The 27,179-nt window shown below is 38.4% G+C and overlaps 1 protein-coding gene across 1 annotated transcript in view; it reads right to left on the bottom strand.

The window, feature by feature from the left end:
- Positions 1–26,337, bottom strand: part of LOC130848861 (histone-lysine N-methyltransferase KMT5B-like) — a 90,643-nt gene extending 64,306 nt beyond the window's left edge. Inside the window, exon 1 of the mRNA XM_057727240.1 lies at positions 25,539–26,337. Coding sequence (XP_057583223.1) covers positions 25,539–26,304 — 766 coding nt within the window. The 5' untranslated portion in view covers positions 26,305–26,337. The remainder of the gene's footprint in view (positions 1–25,538) is intronic.
- Between the last annotated feature and the right edge of the window lie 842 nt (positions 26,338–27,179).

The following is a 27,179-nucleotide window of genomic DNA, read 5'->3' as shown; positions in this document are numbered from 1 at the left end:
TCTGAAAGCCATTTGTGGTGATACCAGATGAGGGCTAGTGAGAATAAAAATTCTCAGGGAGAGATGGGTCCCTCCACAGTGTTCAGTGAAAAGAGCTTCATGAAAGGTAATGACTCTTTTGGCAAGTACTTTGAAATAGGATTGCAAATTAATAATGATAGAAAAACTGTAAAAAGGAAATTCTTAGGATATCAATGGAACAGGATAGAAAGCCCAGAGATAAACCCATGCATCTGTGGTCACCTAATCTATGACAAAGGAAGCAAGAATATACAATGGAGAAAAGACAGCCTCTTCAGTAAGTGATGCTGGGAACACCGGACAGCTACATGTAAAAGAACGAAATTAGAACACTCCCTAACACCATACACAAAAATAAGCTCAAAATAGATTAAAGACCTAAAGGTAAGGTCAGACACCATAAAACTCTTAAAGGAAAACGTAGGCAGAACACTCTTTGACATAAATCACAGCGAGATTTTTTTGACCCACCTCCTAGAGTAATGAAAACAAAAATAAACAAATGAGACCTAATTAAACTTAAAAGCTTTTGCACAGCAAAGGAAACCATAAATAAAACAAAAATACAACCCACAGAATGGGAGAAAATATTTGCAAACAAAGCAACTGACAAGGGATTAATTCTCCAAAATATACAAACAGTTCATGCAGCTCAATATCCAAAAAAAAAAAAAAAAAAAAAAAAACCCAACCAAATCAAAAAATGGGTGGAAGACGTAAATAGACATTTCTCCAAAGAAGACATACAGATGGCCAACAAACACATACAAAGATGCTCAACATCACTAATTATTAGAGAAATGCACATTAAAACCACAAAGAGGTATCACCTCATACTGATCAGAATGGCCATCCTCAAAAAACTGATGAATAATAAATGCTAGAGAGGGTGTGGAGAAAAGGGAACCCTCTTACACTGTTGGTGTGAATGTAAATTGATAAGGCCACTATGGAGAACAGTACAGAGGTTCCTTAAATAACTAAAAATAGAACTACCATATGATCCAGAAATCCCACTCCTTGGCATTTACTCAGAGAAAACCATAATTCAAAGAGATACATGCACCCCAATATTCATTGCAGCACTATTTACAATAGCCAGAATGTGGAAGCAACCTAAATGGCCCTCAACAGAGGAATGGATAAAGAAGATGTGGTGTGTGTGTGTATGTATGTATATATATACGTGTATATATGTGTATATATACATACACACACACCATGGAATATTATTCAGCCACAAAAAGGGATGAAATTGTGTCATTTGCAGAGACGTGGATAGAACTAGAGAACGTCATACAGAGTGAAGTCAGAAAGAGAAAAACAAATATTGTATATTAATGCATATATGTGGAATCTATAAAAAAGGTATAGATAATCTTATTTGCAAAGCAGAAATGAGACACAGATGTAGGGAACAAATGTATGGATGCAAGGGGGAAAGGGGGGCCGTGGGATGAATTGGGAAATGGGGATTGACATATATACACTATTATGTGTAAAATAGATAACCAGTGAGAACCTACTGTATAGCACAGGAAACTCTACGTACGGTGCTCTGTGGTGACCTAAATGGGAAGGAAATCCAAAAAAGAGGGGATATATATATACATATGTCTGATTCACTTTGCTGTACAGCAGAAACTGAAATAGCAGTGTAAAGCAACCACACTCCAATTTAAAAACAAAAACAAAAAAAAAGCTGGTGTATTTTTAAAAAGTGAGTTGTCTTTTTTTCCTTCCTGTTATTTTGTGTCCCAGAAGTTTCTGGTTTTCTTCTATTCTCCCTTGGAGTGATGGGAGATGGAAGAGTTAAGAAGCATCCTCAAGGCAACCAGCCTCCCGAGTGGAGCTTGGTTTTATCCAGCTTCGGGGAGGGGTTGGGGGCTGACACTTTGAAAGAATAATTGGTCTTCTCCTAAGGTTGATTGCAGCCCCAGGATAGGAGAGGATTGGGGTTTGCAAGGTCCTGCATCGGTAGTTTCCTGAACCCAGCAGGCATTAAATCATATCAACCCTGATTCCTGCTTTCTTTACCTCTAAATTTTCTGGCTATATGGACCAATAAATTCTATTTGTACCCATGGGGATCTAGAGAGAATTTCCTAAGAGGCACATAGTGATGGATGGTGTTAAGGGAGACCACTTCTAGATCCTCAAATTCCATATGTTTACCCTTCCTTAAAACTGATGTCTGAGAACTCGCCTGTGTTCATAACATCAGCCAGTTTCTCTTATTCCCAGGTCCCCTTACAAAATCATTATCTTGCTTGTGTACCAAAGAAAAGTAGTTCTCATGCATCCTGAATCATATTGTGGTACACTACACTGCAGTGTAAAACTCTCCAGGGCAGGAAATAGGAACATTATGAAATATTTGTGTCTGACAAACCTCCTTTAATGACGCACCATAAACTCACATTAGAAGTTCATATCTTTCCTTGTCTTGACTATATTTATGCTAAGGGCAAAGCCTGTGCTTAAGAATGGGGGTTATTTGAGACTTTGTTGAAGTCTTCTGAATTCAGAGTATTTGTAGAGTTCTATGCTAGGATCATGATAATGTTTACTTTTCTTAAAGACCTCGCTCTTCAATTCCACAAGTATTGTCAAAGATTGCCACCCAGAAGGATAGATTTTGTGGTAGCAAAGCAAATATAATCAATAAGAAACACTCAAGCATGTAGAACCTGATGTCACTCAGGCAGCAAACTCATGCCTCTATCTTTCATCTATCTATCTATCATCTATCTATCTATCTATCTATCATCTATCTATCTATCTATCTATTATCTATATCTATCTATCTATCTATCTATCTATCTATCTATCTATCTATCTACCTATCTATCTGTATTAAAATTAGAATAGCCAAGATTCATAAAAAGTATGCTGGTAAATTCCACCTTACCTCAAAACACCCCGTCTTCATTTTCCCTGTAACTAATAAAGGAAAAGAGCTTGACGGATACTTTCCTTCATCTCATGTCTCAGTTGCATATTTTGCATAATTTTAAGGTGGAGATAAAAAGGTTCATTATTATTTCTTACAGATCAACATTACATTTTGAGGTAAAAGAAATATATATTAGAGTGAGTTAACTGGTATTTTATCTTTTCTTAATCATTTATTCAGACTCATAAGAGACATGCTTTCATTGATTTTTATCTGAAATTTGCTCTCATTTACCAGCTTTTGATCTGCTTATTTATCTGTACTGTGTATTTATTAGATTTGGCATATCTTAATAAGAATACATTCTGGATACTATTATAAATAATGTTCTTAATAAAAAATAATTAATAACTTTTTATTGGCTCCACACTTTTTAAAAATTTTATTGGAGTATGGTTGATTTACCTTGTTGTGTTACTTTCTGCTGTACAGCAAAGTGAATCTGTTATACATATACAGACATCCATTCTCTTTTAGATTCTTTTCCCATGGCCCCACACTTTTTAATGGCCCACTTTTTTGTTATTAATTTCCACTTAACTCTGCTTCCTTCTGACAATAAATGATATTCCTCTCTGTATTCATTAAATAATTGAGTGAGGAGAATCCCAACACATCTATAAAGAGATACAGTTCCAATAACTTTTTCCTTTTTATTCTTGGTATTTATTAATCAAAATACAATTCAGTTTTTGTGATCAATTTTATAGAATTATCTTATAATAGTAATATTTACAATGAGAATTATATCTTTGGCAATTGTTTCAAGTTTCAGTGAAATATTTTATATGTCAAAAAAATTACAAAAGGATTTATAGTTTCGCAGAATTATTTTACAAGATATGCCAGCAAAACATTCTAAAATCCATAGTTCTATCCCATTTGTATATTGATTCAGAGTAATTAAACAGATAAGTACTAAAATGTTCAGTATGTAGCATCGGGATACCAAGATATTATTGCTAGTACATTGCTAGTAGGATATATGTTTTCAGTGGATATTGTTTCTGTAGAAATAAGGTTGTGTTTGAACAGAGTGATTCGTGTTTTCAGTCTTCTGGTGACCAGTGCCTCCATGATTTACATATTTGACAAATGCTGAGGGGGGTCAATTGTTCAGTAATAAGGAAAATCTTACATGATTACATAAGCATGCTGCCCTAGAACTTGGCCTCCTATTGCAGTGAGGCGTACTTCTAAGAGAAATGTACCCACTGGACTGGTCTTTCCTGGACTATTCATCATATATTATTATGCAAAGTAAAAGCTGCAATAAAAAGTTTGGTTAGGGAAAAAAATGGAAAGAAAAATAGGGGATTGGATTAGTCTCAATTTTTAAAATGTAATTTGTATTCTGTTATTTCCAAGTTTCTATTTAGAAAATATAAAATGCCAACATTATATATAATGATGTCATTGCTATAAAAATCATTTTAAAAAATTTTCCTTTGAGTTTTAGTATAGTTAGTTCTGCAGTAAGCAGAACTGAGGCATTTGAATCAGATTCCAGACAAAAAGAAAGCAAATTGCCCACCATCTTAAATAAAAATTGAATGTTTTATTTTGTTTTGCTTTCCAGTATCATATTTAAAACTAGAACTAGCTTGTCTAAACATGATCAGATTTTTGAAAAGTGCATTTTCTCCTAAAATATGCCTTCACATCAAACATAATGTTATAACATTTCATAAACATTAAAGTCAATGAGTCAATCAATCTTGGCTGAGTAGGTTGACTTTCTAGTGAGTTTCTACTAATATAGTATTGAATATAGCTGGGTTCTCATTATCACAGTACCATCTAAAGGAAAACTCTCTCAGGATCCAATAGAAAAGGCAAGTGTAGAAATATTTGCAACTTTCTGTTGTATAGCATGCATCAGTTACTAAGATTAACAAGTGCTGAAAGAGATGTTTTCTGTTGTCTGAATTCACGTTAATCTAGGGAGTTAATTCATATTAATCTCATCTAATGATGATAAAGCAAAAGAAGTAAATATGGAGAGAAAATAAATGCTAAGAAAAGGCTTCTTCTGTTCTGGAAATGAAAGATAGCATCAGAAGGTCAGAGATATTCCCTGGAATTTATTCCGTTCTTGCTTCAGACTTTTATGTTAGGATTAATAGCTCTTCACACTGTACTTATATCTGAAAGCCAAAGAATAATTGGAACTCAAGGACCAGGAGAGAGCAGAGGGGGACTGAAATCTAAGGGTCATGCGAACTAGAGAGATGCAGTCCTCAGGTGCAGGGATCAGTCTTGAGCTTGTGACCATGAGTCACAGTAACAATAATAGAAACATCCAGAAAGTAAATGACTCATTTAATTATTTTCTCAATGAAAACTTAAGTGCACCCACATGCCAGTTATTGAGTTAAGCTCTAGGGTACACACTGAAGAGAAGAAATAGCTCTTGCCTTCTAAGTGATTACAATATAGTGACAGAGATAGATGAGTAAACTGTCACTTACAACATAGGGACCTAAAGGGGATGTTTACAATGAATTAGGATCACAGGGGACAAACATCGTCCCAGCTTTGAGGAAACCAAGGGAGGTTTACCAGAGAAGATGGGATGTATTGACTGACTGAGTGGACACAATTCATTCCATAGCACTGTAGTTGAGATATTAATTATATAACTAGCGTCCTAACAAGTCGTCCCCTTTTAGGGGAGTTACAAGTAATCTATGCCTTTCGACTACATCATTTTGTAAATGAAGAGAACGTTGTCTTATTTCTTAACATCTTTAAATATTTGGGTGCTAGAAGATGGTCTTTTCAGGTGACCACCAATTTTTTCTTAGAATATAGAATAATAATGTGCATAAAAATAGTAATAAACATCCCTGGAATTTTACAATGTGCCTAAATAGAGATAAGTATAGGACACTATGGAAACACACATACAATAAAATGGACATAAATCCAAAGCCGGCAGTTGGAATCTAAAGGATAGTTGAGAACTAGGAATTAGGAAGGAAAAAGGGGACAGGAAGAAAGGAAGAGAGAGGAAACGGGCGTGGCTATGTCAAGTCTAGTCTGAGGATGAGGGAGAGGATGACAGAAGTAAACAGCAGAAAGCAATGTAGTACGACCAGGAGGCAATTTTCCATGGAGAAACTGTGAGTAGTCAAATTAGAAGTCAAGGAGGGATGAGTACATGATTAAAGGACTAGCATGGCATTCACTTTACTTGTTTGTTCATTTTTCAACCTAACTCAGCTGAGTCCTCCTTGACATCAGGGAATCAGTCCTTCATGTCTTTTTCATCACTCCATCTGGTACGGTGCTTTATAGTTTGTGAAAAACAACCGCATGTCAATTGGTAAAATCTTTTAATATCAAACAGGAAACAAATACATAGACTAATAGTATTTTTCACCTTTTATGCATCTGTTTAAGCATCATCTACTCAATCAACAGACATTTCCGGAGTACCTCCCTATACGAGGTGTTCTCCTGATGTTGTGGGGAGGAAAAGAGAATTTGCACAGCCATAGTTAGATGTCACAGTATACATTTCCATCACAATGATTCTCCTCTTGTAACATTAAAAAAATATTCATGGAGCTCATATTGTACTATTTTCTTGTAAACTAGTGAAGCTTGAACTAGATTGAGTAGATAGCAACACCAAATAAATTCTCTTGGGGATTAATTAAAATGTGTGTCATGTCATTGACTTCATATAAATATGGGCAAATAATATCTCCAGGCAAATGGCAAACGTAGATATTTGCTGTCTGAGGCACGCTGCTTGAAAAGTCCAAGAACGATCTATCTTAGGAATAGATGTTTTTCTTAAAAGAAAAATGGTACATCTCCACTAAACAGTCAAAGGATATTTGAGTATGTGTGTGTGTGTGTGTGTGTCTGTGTGTAGTCTCTTCTACTTTTCATTTCTGAAACAGGAGAATTCTCAAAGGACATTTTCTGAAACACTACAATTCTCAAAAATGTTCCCGGAACAGCACATTACTATAACTTGACACCATGTTTTAGATACTACCCAATAAATGTTTGCAAGGCAGCAATAAACCTTGTTTCTAATAGTAGGCTTCATGCTGTGCTACCAAAGTGCAGAGGAAATGAGTGAGTGGAAAGCTCATATACAGTCTACAGAGGCAGCAGCATCAAAGCCCTTCTGAGGCCAGTTCATTACAGTACCTCTGAGGAGGTTCAGAGGCTGCCCTGATTCCTTCCTCATTATAGGTCACTTGTTTCAATCCTTTCTAATAACCCCTGAATATGCAAGCACTCAGCAAGGCCACATTTGAGGTAGTCAGAGGTGTTAGTCCATTGGGTTGAGGAGCTAAAAGTTGGAATGTCTCAAGTTCTACCTATAATAAACTGTGTCCTTTCAGCTTATTTTTTCTGACAGTCCTACTACTGATGATATTAACCAGTTCTGTGAGTGCCCCCAGCTTCAGGTGCCAGCTGCAACCCAATAGGCTTGAGATTTGAGAACCCCATTTTCTTAAAAGGTTATAGTGTATTTAGCCATCAGGCAGAAGTCCACCTTTTAAAAGGGGAAATCAGTTATTATGCAAACCATCTTCTCTGCTTTGGGGCCAGGCACTCTTAACTGATTTTAATTTACCAAAAATTAAAACAACAGTTTGTTTCCGATTCAAGAAAGAAAAGCTTTGAAACCGAGACAGAAATTTGAGCCATTTTGCTTGGGACTAATGCCTAGAAAAATATATTGCTCAGGATTTGAAGCAAGTTTGTCTCTGTGGTTCAAGTAGGTACCCACCAAAGGCAAACAACTCTACTGCTCTTGTTAAGTCTGAGTAGCCTCTGTGTCATTAGGTAGGTTAAATAGGCTTAGCAACTTAACACACTTGTATGACTTTGTTTTCTGGCCAGGCTCTCCTCACCTTTAGAAATACTCCAGGTTTCTTTTTCCTCAGAGATTGTACTCTTCTAAAATCAAACCGAAATGACCATTCTGATATTTTTAGGTTGAAAAGATGTGAAGAAGGAAAACAAAATTTAAAACAAAAATTTTCTAAATTTATGATGAAACTCTGTGCTGAACCTAGATTGTGTAATCCATGCTTGTAAGGATTGTGTCTTATTTATCTATTCCTACCAATTGGTACAATGCCAAGAACATAGTAGATGTGGAAGTCTATATATTAATTTTTTTAAAAAAGCATTTACTATTACACAACATTCTTTGAGCCCCTGTTTTCTCATCAGTGAGAAAAGGATAATGATATTCATCTTACAAGGCAAATCAGTGGGGAGTGTTTTCAGCTGCAAGTAACAGAAAACCTGAATGATCCCAGCTTAAAGAAGCATCTCATACATGCACCCCAATGTTCACCACAGCTCTATTTATAATAGTCAACACATGGAAGCAACCCAAGTGTCATCGACAGATGAATGGATAAAGAAGTGGTATACATATATGTGTATGTATATACACACACACACACTGGAATACTACTCAGTCATAAAAAAGAATGAAATAATGCTATTTGCAGCAACATGGGTGGATCTAGAGATTATGATACTAAGTGAAGTAAGAGACAAAGAAAGACAAATATCACATGACATCGCTTATATGTGGAATCTAAAAAAAATGATACAAATGAACTTATTCACAAAACAGAAATAGACTAACAGACAGTGAACAGGAGGTATGATTTACACAATAACAAAAAATTTAAAGTAATAAGAAAACAGTAAACATGAACTCTAATAACCATGGGTATACTATCTTGGGGTTTGCTGAAGAGGAATGAAAAAACTATCTTTGAAAACATGGAGGGAACTATACTCGGGCTTTCTCTTTGTTGTTGAGAGTTAATGAAGTATGTCAGATTGACTACTGCATCTTAGACAGGTCGCCTAGACTGAACTCCAAGATCTAGGTTATCTGAGAGAAAAATTGGGGGCTGATGATAGAACCCCTCTTAAATTTGCCACTTGGAAGCTGGTCTTGGGTGCCCTGCAGGAAATGACTATGCATCCCTTCCCCCACACCCCATTACACACAGCTTATGCGCCTTCACTGGAAAATTAACCCTCTTTACTATTGTGTTACTAGTAAGCCCATAGAAAAACAAAATTAAATAAGAAATCTTTTTTTTTCTTTTTTCTTGTATGCTAGTTATTGATGAAAATCTAGTTTAAATTTAGAAAATCAGTGAGATTCTTTGTCCTGATTCTGCATGCTTGGGGGGGCTGGGGAGTTTGGTGGCACTTAATTTTTTTTTTAGCAATGGAAAAATTGTTTTTTTCTTATTCTCTTTTCTTTAAGAACTTTATAGAGATATAATGGACATACAATAAACTGCATCTATTTAAAGTGTACGGTTTGATTTTTTTTTTTTAGTAGTAATGTATATATGGCAATCCCAATCTAACTCCCAGTTCATCCCACCCAACACCCCCCCCACCCCATTTTCCCCACTTGGTGTCCATATGTTTGTTCTCTACATCTGCGTCTCTATTTCTGCCTTGCAAACCTGCAGATCTGTACCATTTTTCTATATTTCACATACATGTGTTAATATACAATATTTGTTTTTCTCTTTCTGACTTAAAAAAATGATATCTCACTTGTGGCTTCTGTTTGGTTTGATATTGAAGAATTTCTTGCTTTCTACAATTAAGTTTTGTTCAGGGATACAGGCAGGTATGGATAGAGGTCATTGTAGGTCGAAGAGAGAAAAATTGGAGGAGTGAAAGGAGATTTTCCCTCAGATACTAGGGTGAAAAGCAATGCTGTGTGGAGTGTTACGGGCATGAGCTTTGGAGTCAAACTCTCTTTTATTTGGTAGTTTTTAATCTCAGCTTGCACCTAACTCCTAACTCAAACTCCATGACTTTTGGCAATAACCCCCCTATACCACCACTTCTGCATTTGTAAAATACTGAAAACAGTAGTACATACCTCACAGGACTAAAATCAAAACTAAACAATATACTCCAATTAGATGCATAGCATGACACCTGACACATAGAGAAAACTCCATAAATGTGTAAATGTCTGCTATTATTTGCTCAGAGGGCATGAAAAGAGGGCACCTCAAAGTGCCTTTAAGATTACCACAGAGAATCCATATCCTTTCTCAAATTTATACAGAACCTTCTCTAATTGGAAGGTCCTATCTCAGAATGCTGTTACTTATCACTTGTATGGTGACATGAGATGAGAAAAGTGTCCTTTGAGAGTCTGCATTTACATGCAATGTTAACCAAGAAAGACAAGATGCACAGTAAAGACAGACTCAAATGAAGTCTCCACGCTAAGAATTTACATTAAGTACAACAAAAGAGATAAATGCATTTTTGTGGTTTATTTCTTGAGACCTCTGGTATCATGAGTTGGCTCATAAGGCTTGTTTTTTTTTTTTTTTTCCAAAGGAACCTCATAAGACATTATCCAGGGAACTTTTCAATCCAATCTAACTGTGATTGCATCTTTGTTTTCAAAGAAACTATTTTTGGAATTGTTGGCTTAGAGTTCCAGCTCTTGGTGTTGTCAAAATTAACTAGATAGAGATCCTGGCAGGATGTAACTGAATCTGCTAATGGAACTCATGTGTTGAAGAAAAATTACTTGACAAAAACGAATTGAAGGTTGGAGGGGGAAAACCTACCCTTGGGAATAATAATGTGATGTAGAATATGCCTTAAAATATTGGAATCTGTAAAGACCTCATATCATCTTCCTTCTTGAAAGGAAATTGTCCTAAAATAGTAGCCATCTTCTTGTTTATTTTTCATTAAATTCCATCCAGATAAGGATCTTCATCTTCTTTTAAGTGAGCCTGCTGCCTGCCACTGAGTCCTGTGCCAGGTAAACAAAACAACTTCCAAACTTGACCCATTTGGGATAACTTCTTTTAAAAACAGTGTTTTCAGAATCAGATAACCCATAATATCTTTTGGTAGGGAAAAAGAAGCCCCTATTTATTTTGGTAAGTGAAGTCACCTCAGAGGCCTGAGAGAAAAGTTACCAAACAACGGAGTATTTAATCTCGTTCTGAGTACTAGCTCTAGGCAAAGTAAGCAGCCACCGAGTAGTGGTTTTTAAGGTTCTGTGAGAGCTTCCTACCCTTTAAAATAAGCAAACAAAGCAACAAAAACAAAAACCACTTATTGCCATTAGCCCTGCCCACGTGTTCACAATTCTTACATCCATGCCTTCATTCATTGGTTCCTTACTGAGCTCTGAGAGCCCACAGGGCACCCTGCTAGGCCCTGGAAACAGTTCCTGCTCTCACAAGCTTACACTCTAACTGCATTAGGCACTTCCTCGGTGAAAGAATATTTTCCAAAGTGTGTACTGTGAAATAAACTTACTGGGTTTTATACATTGCAATCTGTAAATAGAATAGGCAGTTCTGTGAGCAAATACACTTGGGAAACATGGAGTGAAATACCATTGATACAATTTTTATTTCCTAATACTTCTTAGCGTCTTTAATATGCCCCCAAACACTGCTGAGTGCTTCAGAGAAAGAAGAATGGATGTAGCAGGGTTTGAGGAAGTCCACAACTAGCATGGCCAGACTGCTTCATCAGCCATCTCTATTTCTCCCACCACGACTGCATTTCAGTTCTGTTACTAAACCAAACTTGGGTCTGCTGACTGGAGCACAGTGAAGTCAATCTACTGACACCGGGTGGTGGCAAATGAAAGTGCTGCGTTTATAGTAAAGGCACCAATACAAGGAGAACAGGCGGCTTGTGCTCAACCTACTGCCCCCCGCCCCCGCCCCACAAGGGTTTCAGCAAAGCATTTTTAAAGGCAAGGTGAGGGAGGGGCATCAAAGGGTATGTGATCAGCGCAGCTCCTGCACAATTTTCTTATCCATTGATGGTGAGCTCACAGGGAGTAACATTATCAATCCTTAGGCCCCCATAGGCCTGGGGCTACGTACTCATGGTCACCAAGTAGTTAATTTCTTCCATTTGATAGTGGTTTACACATCTGTAAAACAACTCAGGGAATGTTCATCAAATACTATCATCTAGGTGTTTCAGAGAGAAGCTAAAGCAGAGGATATGGGGGAGGGGTCTGTCCTAGGAAGGCCCCATAGGTCCTGCTTGGTTACAGTTCTACAGTTACTCCTTAGTTTTACAATAAATGCCAATATTCAATTGTGTTTTTGTCTCTTCATGGGTGCCCCATGCTATAGCATTTTAAGGCTATAAAATTTCTCATTGCTTGCACTGTTTAGAGACAATAGAAATGGAGGAAAAAGCATGAGTTTGGGACTTAAAACAGCCTTAGCACACACCTGGCACTGAACAGAGCCTTGACAATATTTATTAAATAAATGAACAGATAAAAACAACTGGATTCAAGTTCCAGTTTCACCATTTTGAACACCCTGAGCCCTAGTTTCTTCAACTGTAACATGAGATAATGCTACCCATTTTAGAAGATGGTGACCAATAAGTCAGCCCTCTTCCCTTTTCGTGGAAATAAATTTTTCTTTTAACTTGTAGACATATCTAGGTTAAGAATCCACCTGCCAACGCAAGGGTCATGGGTACAATCCCTGGTTGGAGAAGATCCCACATGCCATGGAGCAACTGAGCCTGTGCTCTAGATTCTGCGAGCCACAACTACTGAGCCCACATGCCACAACTACTGAAGCCTGCATGCTTAGAGCCCATGCTCCACAACAAGAGAAGCCACCATAATAAGAAGACTGCACAGCAACAAGGACTAGCCCCTGCTCACCACAACTAGAGAAAGCCCTGTGCACAGCAACAAAGAGCCAATTCAGCCAAATAAATAAATAAATAAATAAATAATTTTTAAAAAAAGCTTAAGTCCTTTAAAAAAAAAAAACTTATAGAGATATCTGAAGGACTAATTCAAAGGCCATTACTGTCTTTGTTTTCTTCATTCCTCATTCATTCAGTGATTTCATTGAATGATGAGTATATGGAAGGTCCTGTGCTAGGCAGTGAGGATACCGCAGACTACCCATGGGAATATGAGCAGTGAAAGAAACCAGAGGGATCCAGAATTAAGGGACACTCATCTCCAGATAGACTGGGTACTTAAAGAACCCAGCACATGAGTGAAAAAAACCACATGGAAGCACAACATCCCAACACTTCAGTGTTCCAGGAATCATGGGAGGATTTTAAAAGCAAAAGTATACAAATAGATCATATATAAAGAAATGGAATCAGAACACCAACAGTCTTCTTACCAGAGACACCAATGTTACATGCCTTCAACAGTCTTTTATCTGCCATTACTTTTTATTAGGAAATTACTGGAAGACATGTGCCAGCAAAACAAGGGTGAAAAACAAAAATAAAGGAAGACGCAGCACCCAGGAAACAGTGGTTTCAGTCCAAAATGTGGAGAAACCTAGGGTGAGGATTGTGAAACAGGTTTAGAGGGCAAGCTATCCAGATTGAGGCAAGGGGCAGAAACTTCTGGAAGAGAGGTCTCTTTGATGAGTGGGAGAACTTGAGGAAATAGATGGTCCGGTGGAATATCCTGAAAAGGATGTGTATAAAAATTATGTAAGTGGAAATCTGAGGTCAATCAGCATAAGGAAGAAAGCCAAGCACTCAAATTAGTGTCCTGGGGCTGCCATAACAAAGTACCACAAACTAGGTGACTTAAAACAACAGAAACTTGTTATCCCGCACTTCCAGGGGCTAGGCATCCGAGATCAAGGTGTCAGCAGGGCCACGCTTCCTTTGAAACTGAGTAAAACCCTTCCTTTCCTCTTGGCTTCTGGTAGTGGCCAGCAATCCTTGCCCCTCCTTGGCTTACAGCTGTGTGCGTCCAATCTCTGCTTCTGTGGTCACATGGCCTTCCCCTTGCCTGTCTCTATTTTCATGTGATGTTTTCCTCTTCTTGTAAGGACACCAGTCTTTTTGGATTAGGCTCACCCTCATGACGTCATCTTAACTTGATTACAGCTGCAAAGGCCTTCTTTCCAAATAGTCACCTTCTCAAGCTAGGTTAGGACTTCTATGTACTTTTGGGGGCAGGGTGGCGGGGGAGGTCACAATTCAACCCACAATGGCACCCATTGCTGAATTTACTAAAATTAATGCTATAAAGATCAAAAGAATAGGAGGGAAAAGGTGATGCTGGGGATAAGATCTAAATCCCTACCTAATTTAATAAAATACCAATAGATGATATCTAAAATATTTGTCAAGAAATACCAATGTGAACATATTATTTCTAAATATGGAAGCAACTAGTGGATGGAACAGGCAGTTAAAAGAGTTTATAGTGCGTTCTTTCAGCAGATGGGACAGGGAGGTAAGAAATGATAGGCAGGGGCTGCTGGTTTTCATTATAAACCTTTTTATTAGTTGAAATTGTCACTGTACGCCTGCATTTCACTATTAAAGAATAGTAGAAAATTAAAGGGAAAAGCGGAGGAAGAAACTAGTGGTGAAAATATTTGGGTTTTTATTACTTCAAAGAGTTTTAGTATAATTAAGCATAGATTGGAATCTTCCTGAGACCGTAAAGAATGTTTAAGTAATTGCCAAATTACCATAACAGTACCTTGAAAATAGATAGCATGATGTGATGGAAGAGGACTGGCCTGACTTTAGTTTTAATTCTGCAGTTTACCAGCTGTGTAGCCCTGTATTCTCATAAGGATAGGCTGATAAAAAAAATAAAAAGTAAAAAAAGTGCTTTTCTGTAAAATAAGAAGTGTTCACTAGAACAATTCAAAAGTAGCTCCTAAATCTAATTTTATATGGTGCTATCAAAAATAAAATATGGAATGCATAAAATCCTTACTCACCACAAAATCCCATTCTGGAGGGCTGGAGCTCTCTGACCTAAAGAAATTGTATTAATTTATCCATAGAAATAAATGATCTGAATATCCTTCTCAAAACTTTTACAACTTTTGTGTAATATTAAGTGAACCCATTTTGACTGGTGAAATTGGCTCTGATTCATTCTGCTCTTTTCTAATATACACTTTTTCTGGGAATAGTTTAGATTTACAAAGAAGTTGAGAAAACAGGTTAGAAAGATCCCGCACCAGCTTCCCCTGCTATAGATAGACATCTTACATTAGTATGGTACATTGTCAAACTAACGAACCAACGTGCTAAATTATCCAATGTGCTAAATTATTATTAACTGATGTTTATGTTTTATTAAGATTTCTTTAGTTTTTACCTAAAGTCTTTTTCTGTTCTACGACTTACCCAGGACACCACATCAAATTAGTCATCCTGTTTCCTTACGCTCCTCTTGGCTGTGACAGTTTCTCAATACTTTCCTGATGTTTTTGACCTTGACGGCTTTGAGGAGTACTGGTCAGGTATTTTGTAGAATGTCCCCAGTTGGGATTTGTCTGATGTTTTTCCCATGATTACACTGGGGTTATGGGTTTTTAGGAGGAAGATGACAGAGGTAAAGTGCTATCTTTAGTACATCATTCCAAGGGTAGGTATTATCAACATGATTTGTCACCATTGTTAATATTAACTTAGCTCACCTGGTTGAGGTAGCACTTGTCAAGTTTCTCCACTGTCAAGGTACTCTTGTTCCCCCTTTCCAAACTATACTTTTTAGAAGAAGTCACTATGCAGTACACACTTAAAGGATAAGGAATTATGTTCCCCCTCCTTAAGGGCAATGTAGTCACATAAATTATTGGGGATTCTTCTACATGGGAGATTTGTCTCTTCTACTGTTTGTGTTTCATGAGACACTGGCCTTAGTAGCATAGCCACAGTGACTATTAATATCATCATTATTGGGTTGAACCAGTAGCCTAAAATTTTGAAACTTTGATGGGAAAAATAGAAGCTTGAAAGAAAACTTCATGTTAAAGTTGCAAGCAGTTCTCTTAATTGCAAGCTATGAAGACCCAGTCTTTGGTGTTTCTTTTCTTGGACAAACTAGGGAATGGGTCTACTAGTTATGCGCATGTAGCAATGACCATCTTTTGAAACGGAGGTTTTTGAGGGCTGCCGTTTTAAGGAAAGAAATTGCAAAAAGAACTTCTAATGTACTCTCAATGATGTGCCTATTTTCTCTAAATTAATGTAAATCTGATTCTGAATCAATTCAATCTCAGCTATTATTGGGTCTGATAAAGGTCCTAGAGTTTTAAACACCCCTCCCCGGTCACTGCTAATGTGAGTTCTTGGTCCAGTCCTGCCTGGACTCTTCTGTTGGTAGCTCTGCTGCCTCAGTCCCACATGGGGAATAAGGGAATAAGGGATCATGTGTGATCATGAACCAAAGTGCAGTCTTCAAGGCATGCTGTATGGTCATTTTCTTGCACCCAGGAACTGCCATGGAGTACCAGAGAATACCAAAGATGTCATGACCTTTGCCCCCTTCCCAGTATCAGGAATCACCACTTGCCACTGTCTCTTGGATGCTCTCCCCTGACTTCCCTTCTACCCAGGACACAACAGTTTTCATTAAGTAATTGCAATTGACAAAACAATTAGAACCCTGACTTCATCAACTCCTGCATTCTCCCTGACACAAATTCTTGGGGTTGTGAGAATTCAAAATGCCAGGCTACCTACTGGGAATCAGAAAAGAAAGCAACAGGAGCAAGCTACAAATTAAAATCACCAAAACAGTGATCCCGCTACATTCTCTGCTTGTTCTATCTGTTTCAGCCAAGAGTACAGACTTCTCATACCAATCTCTCCCATTGAGAAGATGGACCTGGGTCTTTATCCAGAACTGGGCAATTCTGTCTCACGAATAAAAGATAAAAAGAGGGAAATTCCCACAGGCAAAGCCCCTAGTCTTGACCAAATATCAAGTTTGGGCCTCAGGCTTTTTAGGCCCTGTGAGAACCCAAACCTCCCTATCCCAGCAGTGACTCCAGCCCATCCTAGGGGCACTGGCCCAGCCTTTGCTTAAAGACTGTTTGAGAATTTTTTTTAAATATGCTTTATTTTTAAAAGCAGTTTTAGATTCACTGCAAAGTTGAGCAAAAGGGTACAGAGATTTCCCATATAGTCCATACCCCACATATACACTGCCTACCCGCTATCAACATCACAAACCAAACTCTGTACCATACATTTGTTATAATCAATGAACCTACATTGACACACCATAATCAAGCAAAGTCCATAATTTACAGTAAGTTTCTCTCTTGCTGTAGTACATTCTATGGGTTTTGACAAATGTATAATGATATATATCCATCATTATAATATTATACAGAGTGGTTTCATTGACCTAAAAATCTTCTGTGCTCCCCCAATTCATCCCTTTCTCCCCCACTGATCCACTGATCCTTTTACTGACTTCATAGTTTTGCCCTTTCCAGAAGGTAGTTGGAATTAAATAGTTTGTAGACTTTTCAGATTTTCTTTCACTTAGTCATATGCACTTAAGATTCCTCTATGTCTTTTCATGGCTTGATAGCTCATTTATGTTTAGTGCTGAATAATATTCCATTGTCAGGATGTACTGTACTTTATCCACTCACCTACCAAAGGATATTGTCATTGCTTCCAGGTTTGGGCAATTATGAATAAAGCTTCTATAAACATCCAGGTGCAGGTTTTTATGTAAACATAAGTTTTCAACTCATTTCGGTAAATACCAAGGAGAGCAACTGCTCGATCATCTGGTAAGAGTATCTTTAGTTTTGTAAGAAACTACCAAACTATTTTCCAATTGTCTGAGGATCTTAAGATTGGCAGAAAATCCATCTACTTCCCAACCAAATCTCCAGCCATGTCTCTTCATCCTTGGAATCCCTGCCCCAGAGATTGGGAGTTAGTTCTCAGAATTTAAGAGGAAGAGCAGGAGAGTAGCTATCTTGAGTGGCCAGCCTCACCAGATCCAGGCATTCATCGCTCAGTGAGTGTTCCTGCCTTAATATCTCCTCTTCTTGAGTGTTAGGAGAAAAGAATACTCATGACTGGGCCTACACTATTAGGAGACCAGAGTTGGCCCATGCTCTGATTCCTCTTGGGTTTCTGAGTCCTCATCCCAAACACACACACACACACACACACGCTTTAGTTTCTACTACATTATCTTATACATTATTAGCTGAACCAAGAGGGTGTTTATGGATGTTTTCTGTCTGAGGCTGGACAGTGGTCCCTGCACTTAAGCTGTGGCTATGGAATTCCAGCTTCTGCATAGGTGCTACTACATCAATGGCAGGTGAAGGGACAAATAGGCAAATGACCTTCAGTGTCCTGCCTCAGCTGTATAGGTAGGGAGGCTCTAGAAGAAAATATGTGTACAGCTAACTTCCCAAAACCTACAAAGTGGTAGTCGGAGCTCTTAATTGCTATGCCCAGTCCCCATGAGCCTTACCTGATAGGCTCAAAACTGGTGCCAGAACCACAGGGCTAGTTTCTTGCTGAGCAGAGGGACCACCATCTTCACTTCCTCATCCTTTATCATCTACAGTGGTTTGACAGAGTTCACAGGGATTCATGTTCAGCAGGGAGAGGATCACGGATCTGAGCGGGGAGACTTTGGGCAAAGGCCTGATGAACAAAGAAGTTAAGCTATGAACTTACCCCCAAAGACTTCAGAAATGTCTTTTAAAATGCAGAAAATTCAGAATTACACCAAGATTTAATTTCACCAGATAAAGGATTTGCCAACTAGTGTGAACTCAGGTTATAATTTAAACATTTATCCTAATAATTAGCACTCTATTTTGACGTCATCCTTTACTTTTTCGTAATCTTGAGCAAAGACAAGAGTTCTATTACAAAATCAAGGATATTCTCGATTTCCATATGCTCCTAAACTGGAGTTGGAAGCTGTTCTTAGAAAGTAGAAATCACCCACCCACTCCCCTAAAAATTGTAATCTGCAGTTTAGTTCAGAGCAGTTCAAAGGTTGATGATTTTGCAAATCCCATGAGTAACCTACCCATAGCCTAATTTTTCTCCTCCAGCAACTTGCCTTATAATTTGGCAATGTTGCCTTTGTATGAGTAGGTTTGCCAATTGTTAAGAAAATTGCTGACCACCTGCAAGAGAAATATTGAAATATTATGGAAAAACACATCTCAGGAAAGAAAAATAAAGCACAATAATTAGAACCATGTATTTTTCCTTACTGTGGCATCTTTTTTTTTTTCCTAACTACAGAAAAAAAAAAATGCTTTAAATTCTGGGTTTCGAAGCTTTAGGAGTTAATTATAATGTGGGATTTCATCTAAGTAGATGTAGTATACTTTCTCAAAAAGCCAGAGTAATCTAAATGTATTCTGACATTTTGATTCTTGCGGGTTAGTTCTTTTAATTTAGAAATACATCAAGTACTTCTAAATTAAAAAGTAGATTCCATTTAGATTCCATTTAGATTCCATTTAGAAATACATCAAGTATTCTACTTTGGGAAATCTAGACTGGTTGTGAAATTTGGATTTTTAAATAAAAATTCAAGTGAGAAGTAAACAATTTGCTTAGCCATTTGACATGGCCAATAAAGCAGAAATACCTCCCAATACAATCTGAAATATTTCACAATTTTTGATGAACAGAGTGTAACCTTTTAGTAATAATTTTAAAATAAAGAATTAAGGCCAGTTTTTGAACTATTTGGGTCATTTAGTCAATCCAGCTACAGAATTGTCAGAGTTAAATGGTATGAATACAAAATAGCTTTTCAGCTATTCGATCCAGTGGCCTATAATGTATTTCAGGGTGAAAGGTGGTGACATCGTTCCAAGAAAATTAGAACATATGTGAACATATTGAGGACCCTTCCTAAGAATCTTGGGGGAAAGCATGGGGTCAGCTCCATTCACAGCCAGTTCTGCCACTTACAAGCATTTGAGGAAGCCATACAATGTCCTGAAGTCTTAGGTAGCTATTTCACAAGGTTGTTGCATTTAAGATATTTTTGCTATTGGGAGTACACAATGCTTATGCCAGACTTATATTGATTACATAATATTCTGTGGCTAAATTCAGTCTTGGGCCCTAACCCCAAAGTTTCAATCTCAAGGCCATCAAAAAACATCTAGAGAACCTATTGTACTAGAAGACATATGAGTTCTGTCATGAGTGTATGCGTGACAAAACAGAAGATGACAGATGATGAGGAAAAGGAAGAGGAGGGGGATGCCAGAAGAAAGGCAGGGGGAATTTCAGGATGAGTTAAATTTAGAGGATGACTCAAAACAAAGTAAATAAAGGAGGATTTTAGAAAGAATGGGAAACCCCTGAAAAATCAAAGGATTACTAATTTTATACTGGTACATTTTACTAATATTCATCCAGTAATCATTTTCATATTGGGTAGTGCTCTTTCACCAACAAAGATTTAATTGTGCCCTCTGAGGATGAAAGAAGAATACGTAGAACAGTCTAAAGTGGTCAGTTTACTCTGAATTTTGAAGGAATCATTCAATGAGTACTACAACCTGTTCCAACTGACCTCTTAGAAATGCCCATATTCCATTTTACCCACAAATGAGCTATTGGATTTTCATTTGGGAAATAGTTTTATTACAAAGTCTAGAGTACGGGTCAAAAGGTGTTTTCTGCAAAGGGACAAAGAGTAAAATTTTAAGATTTCTGGGACTTTGGTGCAACTACTCAACTCTGCCATTGCAGTGCAAAAACAGCCTTGATCAACTATAAATGAATGGGCATATCTGTGTACCAAGAAAAAATTATTTACAAAAACATGCATCAGGCTGGATTTGACCTAAGGGTCACAATTAGCCAGCTCCTGGTCTAGAGAATCAGCTTTTATCTTCACATCAGCTTCCTTCCAGAAAAATAATAAGATTTAAGCAAAGGCAACAGGACGAAATGGTAGAAGAATTGCTATACACAGGATGGGAGTGATATATTATATCAAGACAAGGACACATAGCCCCTTCTATATCACCTGTTCCTTTTGTCCAGAAGAAAAGAAGTTGGTGATTAGATATATAGAAAAAAACTTAAGTTATCAAAATGGTAAAAGCCCAGCAATTCTACATACGAGTCAAAAAATAAAACGAGAGGAAATTTTAAAAGAATTCATAATAAAAGAGCAAATATCGAAAGCCATAATCAATTTAAGGCAACACCTAAGATGCACAAATAATTATTTTACTTCTGGAGAAAACTGAGGGGTGGTGATGGCAGCAGGGGTGGGGTGGTGCCTCCTGGGTTTCTACAAAGACAGCAGAAACTTGTTCCTGGCACTCAGACTCCTCAGTAGGACAGAACAATAGACTTAGGGAAATTCTAGTAGCTTACAAATTTTGGTGTATATACACCAAATGTTAGTCATCTTTAGTCATTCATTTATTCAGTCAGTGGTAATCTGCCCTTAGTCATAAAAATGAACATCTATGAGCTTGCACATCATCCCTTTTTCCCATAAGAACCCATTAAGGAATATGCAGATTGTTCATTACTCCACAAATCAGGAAACCCCCAGATCTTACTCTGAGAAAGAGCAGTCTAGAATGTTTCCACCTTCATGTCTTGGCTCACAGAGTTCATTTCTCCTAGAGCACCGTTCTCTACTCATCACATCCCCTTTTCACTCTTCAGCTCCTGCACCCACACATCGTACCAAGACCATCAGCTTGCAGGCAAACGTCCTTCACAAAGCATTGCTGGACAATTCCATTTTCTGCTCTTCCCAACTGGAAGGACTTTGCTGGCCCTGATCCTCACCCAAAACATCCACACCCTTCCCTCATGGCATTTTTGATGTTTAACTTTGTGTGATGGTTCCATATGTCTGCGTTTTCCTTATAAGCTTGAAGAGGGTGGTGGTATAGCACTTTGCTTCCAGAGGTCCTATGTTTTGAGCATTTTTTAAAACATAGGCAAATATCAAATACATAAATGAATGTCCTACTGGGATATATAAAGCTCTTATCATCTATCACATTAAAGCGCTATGTGATTCTCCAAAGACCAGGATTAAACCTTAATTGTCCAACTAGATGACTTCATTCCATTGTATGTATAACTAACTTACTAAGCACTTATTAGTAATTGTAATTCTTTATACAATTTAATTATATAGACTTTATGAAGAATTTTTTTAGATATTATTTAATTGAAGCCTCACAATCACCCTGAAAGGATATCAAAGAAATTTACAGATGAAAATCCAAACCTCAGAGAGTTTAAATGGCACCACTGAGACATCATACTTAGTAAGTGGTGGAAAATAAAGTTGAGGCAATGGAAAAGAGAAATTCTCTCTCTCCATCTCTCTCTCTCTCTTTCTCCTTTCCTCCCTCCCTCCCTTCCTCAGATATTTTAAAAGCTTTTAAGTGGAAAACAAATACTATCTTAATAAATACTATCCTAATAAATCTCATCCTAAAACTGATAGAATCTACACTAATAATACTCTAAAGTCTATTATATTTATACTGAAAATAATTAGGATCATTACATAAAGCACCAGATATATTGGAAGAAATTACATGAAGGAAAATTTTATTTCTGAAAATTTAGGAGCAAAGACAGACTCATGTAAAAGAAATTCATTCCAAACAATTTTTGCTTAATTACTCATCTCATTAAAAAAAAAAAAAACTATAAACTTAGTATTGAGAATTTATGTTGACCATCACAGTAATCTGGGAGAAAAGGTGAATACAGTAAGTTTTTTTTTTTTTTTTAAGCAAACAAAACCCAAACAGGATAATACCATACATTTTACTCAGCAGCCAGCTTGCTTTCTCATCATTATATCATGCATAAGTATATCTGAACTGAATGTGTTTTGAAAGCTGTACCTTTTATACAGACTAAACATTCCATAATCTATTCAAGCACTACCCACTGATGATGACTGAAACTTGTAGGCTTTTTGGGTTTTGCTTGCCACCATGAACACTGCTGCTACATTGCTCTTGAAACCCCCAATTCTTACTGACTAGCGCTCCTATTTCTATAGCACAGATTCTTCTATACGGGATCGACTGCCTTATAGACAAAAGGGTGTGATTATTTTGAACAAATATTGCCAGATTACTTTCCCAAAAGGTTATAGCAATTTATAGCCCTACTAACATTGGGTAAGTGCCTGTTTCTCCACATCCTCACCAGCAGCAAAGAGTGTACTTCTAAATTTTGCCAATTTGACAGTAAAAACGATTACCTAGTTACTGTTTTATTTTCCTTGTTTATGGCCATCATTTTCTGTGTAGCATCCTCCTTACCTCTCTTTTCTCTAGTGGCAGTCTGTCTTTTCTTTTCCTTTTTTTTTTCAGTCTGTCTTTTCTTTATAAGCTTATACGAGTTTTTAGTCCTTGGGATATTAACTCCCATATGTGTACTTTTTTTCCCCTTCAGTTTATCATTTATCTGACTTTTGCTCTCAGCTTTTCAAAAATTTTCATATTCACCATTTCTTGTCTTAACTTCTTTTAGACGATTTCCACTACCCCAAGGTTAGACATATACATTCTCCTAATTTTTTTTCTAATCATTTTACATTGTGTACTTCAATTTAAAATTTCAATCCACCTGGAATTTATCTTGTATATGGTGTGAGATGGGAGTTGAGCTTGGTTTTCTTCCAGACACACAAGGCATTATATCACCATCATGTATTAAAGAAATCACCACTTCCCCAAACGTGCTATTAAGACCTCATACACACTCGGTTCTATTTCAGGACTCGGTTCATGTCCTCTTATCTAATTGTCCGTATCTAGGCCAATATCATCAAGTTTTGATCACAACTGTTTCACAGTAATTTTTAATATCTATAAGGCAAACTGCCCCTAACTAACTATACTTTAGAAATTTCTTCCTGGCTACCATCAGACATACTTTCATATCAGCTTTAAAATAATTTGGTCCTTCATTAGATTTTATTCCTCAAATTTTCTAGAGTGAAATTCGCAGTACTTACTCATGAAAGTATTACAATTACTATTTTGTTAGGACGGTTATTGCTCAGAAGTGCGCATCAAATGTATCCTGGACATGGTACCCACAATGTCAGCGCCTTTGTAAACACGCTGTCTGCTCTCCTTTCTTCACTGGGCCACCTCTTTTCACCCTTCAGCAGCTAGCACACTGCGTGGGTCCCTTCATGACACTACCCTCACAGCTGGCCATGTGCTAGTCCTGTTCACCCTGCCTGCCAGGCCTGCCAGAAAGTAACTAACTATTCAGTTACCATATGGTGAATAACTGAATGAGTTGTTCTGGTCTCATCCTCTCGCCTAACTTCTGGAAAGGCAGGAACAATTTGGTGTTCCTGAGAATTTCAAGAATATTCCCAGCCAACCTTTAAATCAAACTCCCCAAACAGTCTGACAACAGCCATGCCTACAGCTCTGTATGAGGCCTTTCCATTTAGAAAGGACGTGCACATGCTTCTACTTATTCCTCACACTAACCCTGTGGAGTAGACAGAGGTAGCCCCTCTGGCCAGTGAGAAACAGTCTGAAGGACGAGAACTACGACATACATGGTCCCGAACTAGTGAAAGAGCTGTTTCAGGGTTGGTTTGGAATCCTGTGTGTGTGGTTACATTTTTTCAGGACAGCCTCCGAAAACATATGTAGCAGATCATTTGCTCCATTCATTCATTCACCACATATTCACCAAGCATCAACTATATGTCAGGTACTGCTCTGGATGCTGGGAAATGGCAGGAAGTGAAAAAGACAAAAAACCTCTGCCTTCACAGGCCTTATGTTCTAATGGGAAAATAACCAGAAACCACAAAACAAGCATACAGCTAACACTTGAATATTAACTGTGTGCTGTTTTAAATACTTTTTGTGAGATATATTTAATCCTCACAGAAACCCTATGAGATAGCTTCTAATGTCATCCCCATTTTACAGATGGGGTAATTAAGGCACAGAAGCAGCTAAGTTGTCCAAGATCACACAGCTAGTGGAATGCAGAGCCACAGGATTCCAACTCAGAGAGTCTGACCCCAGCTCTCAGGCACGTCACTGCTACACTGTGTTGTCTCTAGAAAGTGGTTTTAAAGCATTACTCAACTGTAATTAAACTACTTCATGGATTAAAGGGTCTTTTTGTGGACTGGTCTAAGATTTAACCAATGTTTGAACCATTTTTTTTAGTTTAGAAAAAGATACATTTTATCCCCCAGCACTCCCACCCCCTCCCTGTAAAAGCGGCAAAAACTCAGCAGCATCAGGAATAGGCTTTCTGCCCTCGCTTTGTGGCAAAGACCCCAGAGTTGGGAGAGAAACAGCTGGGGTCATACTGCGACTCCATGCCTCTGCTCTCTCGCGACACAGGGGATACCTCTGGCTACCCAGAAAGAAGGAAAACGCGGGCTCTGGGGAAATCAGCCTTTCTCCTGAGGCCAGCCGGCTGGTGGCTGGGTGTTCAAAGTGGGAGAAGTAGCACCGCCGCCTGTCTTTGCTCCCATGTGCGAAAGCAGGTGCAGTGGAGAAAGCGAGGGCTCTGAGGTCAGGCTGACGTGGGCTTCTGCACATGCGGTGTGGCAACACTGCCAGTTCTCTCCCAGGAGGACCGAGTAAAGCACCCAGCGCAGCACAAAGCACATAAAATGGGCTCAGCAAATCCAGGCGTGCTCATCTGAAGAAGAGCGCACGCGCACACACACACGTATAACTGAATCGCTGTGCTGTACACCTTTCACAAGTGTAACACTCGCAGAACTCATTATTTTCTCCAAAAAACCCATCTCCATAATAACACGAAATTTCTTCTCCAGGTTCAATATCTCTTAGAGCCTTCACACATGCTGTGTCTCGACCAGTTGACACAAACTTACAGTTAGGTCTGCAATCATGGTTTATAAACGCAGCAGGACCAAGCCAGAGCTGAGCACAGTTTTTCCGTGTGGAATACATGACACTGAAGTCGTTTTCTCCATGTCTAAGTAGCATGTTCTCCTCAGTTTCTGAAAGTTCGGCAATACAACCCACCAGTAATTCTATTTTGTCATTTCGTTTCCACTCTTTCGTTGCAACTATTTTGGCTCCATTTTGTTCCGACGAGTATCTATTACAAGGCAATATTTCAACTCCGCTGTCAGTTGCAAACATTCGCAAGTAAATAAATACATGTTCCTTGAATAATTTCTCCTGCGTTTTGTTCTTGTTGAGAAAATAGTGCCGTGCCCATTCCCCTGAAGTCAGACACTTGAAGGCTTTCTCCAAGTGCTCATCTTTCTTGAAACGTTCAATTACTTCCTTTAGTTCTTCTTGTCTTCCTTTAATAGGCCGAAATCTCACAGGGTTGTTGTGAGAAAAACTGTCAGATTTTGAAAAATGCCTTGAGCTCCTCGAAGGAAAGGCGCTAGGGTTCATTTTGTGTGTCTGAAAACCTAGATAGGGATCAAGAACCAAACTGGTTGCTAGGTCATCGCTTTCACAGAGCTCCTTGGCAGACATTCCAGAAGATGGTACAGATCGGCTCCGTCCTTTAAATCCTGGATTACCATTACCTCATGGCCCCGGAGCCTCGCCTCTGCGCCGCAGACGCGTCGCCGCCCCCGGTGAGCCGCTCGGACGCCTCCCGGGAGCGGTGGAAGGACACGAAAAGGAGTGCCCTCGGCCGGGCGGAGGGACACCGCTTCGGCTCTCCAGCAAGTTCTGATATGAAACTTTCTGAAATAAATTTCCAGTGGTTTAAGGTCATCTAAACTTGCTCAAGAAAGTAGTAAGTCAATATTTGAGATTTTGGAAATGCTAGTTGGAGGACCGAAGACCATATCACATTAACCCTCCGCTTGTCAAATCAATTGCTCACCATCATAGTGAACTGGGTGCATTTTGTGCCCCGCTGTCTTATATGGACCCTCCAGGAGTGGGACCATGCAGGGGTGCTCAGAGGAGGACGTCTTCCCTGCACGTCCAGAAGATGTTTATGTACTGATGTCATCACTGCCTCCATTCATAGCAACAGAGACCACAGCAGGAAGTGTGGGGCTCTGTCCCCACTGCTTCTTCACCTTGTCATGGCCCCTACTTCCCACTTTGTCCAGAAAGACCTTCTCTCCCCTGTGTTAGGGCTGATGTTTAGGGAGGAGCATAACTAAAGAGAACAGATCTTGGAATCTGACATGGATGGGTTCAAGCCTCCATCCCCGCCCCTCCATGTGACCTTGGCAAAGCTACTTGACCTCTCTGCCTTTGTTTTTTTCTATATAAAAGTGGAATAAAAATACAGCTAACATATATTGAGGGCTTATTATAGGCCAGGCATTCTTCTAAACACAAAATACATTAGCTCATTTAATCTGCCCAACTGTTACCAGTATCATCCC

This window comes from Hippopotamus amphibius, chromosome 3 (assembly GCF_030028045.1).
Source record: "Hippopotamus amphibius kiboko isolate mHipAmp2 chromosome 3, mHipAmp2.hap2, whole genome shotgun sequence".
Classification (NCBI taxonomy): domain Eukaryota; kingdom Metazoa; phylum Chordata; class Mammalia; order Artiodactyla; family Hippopotamidae; genus Hippopotamus; species Hippopotamus amphibius.
This window is presented reverse-complemented; position numbering and strand designations above follow the sequence as displayed.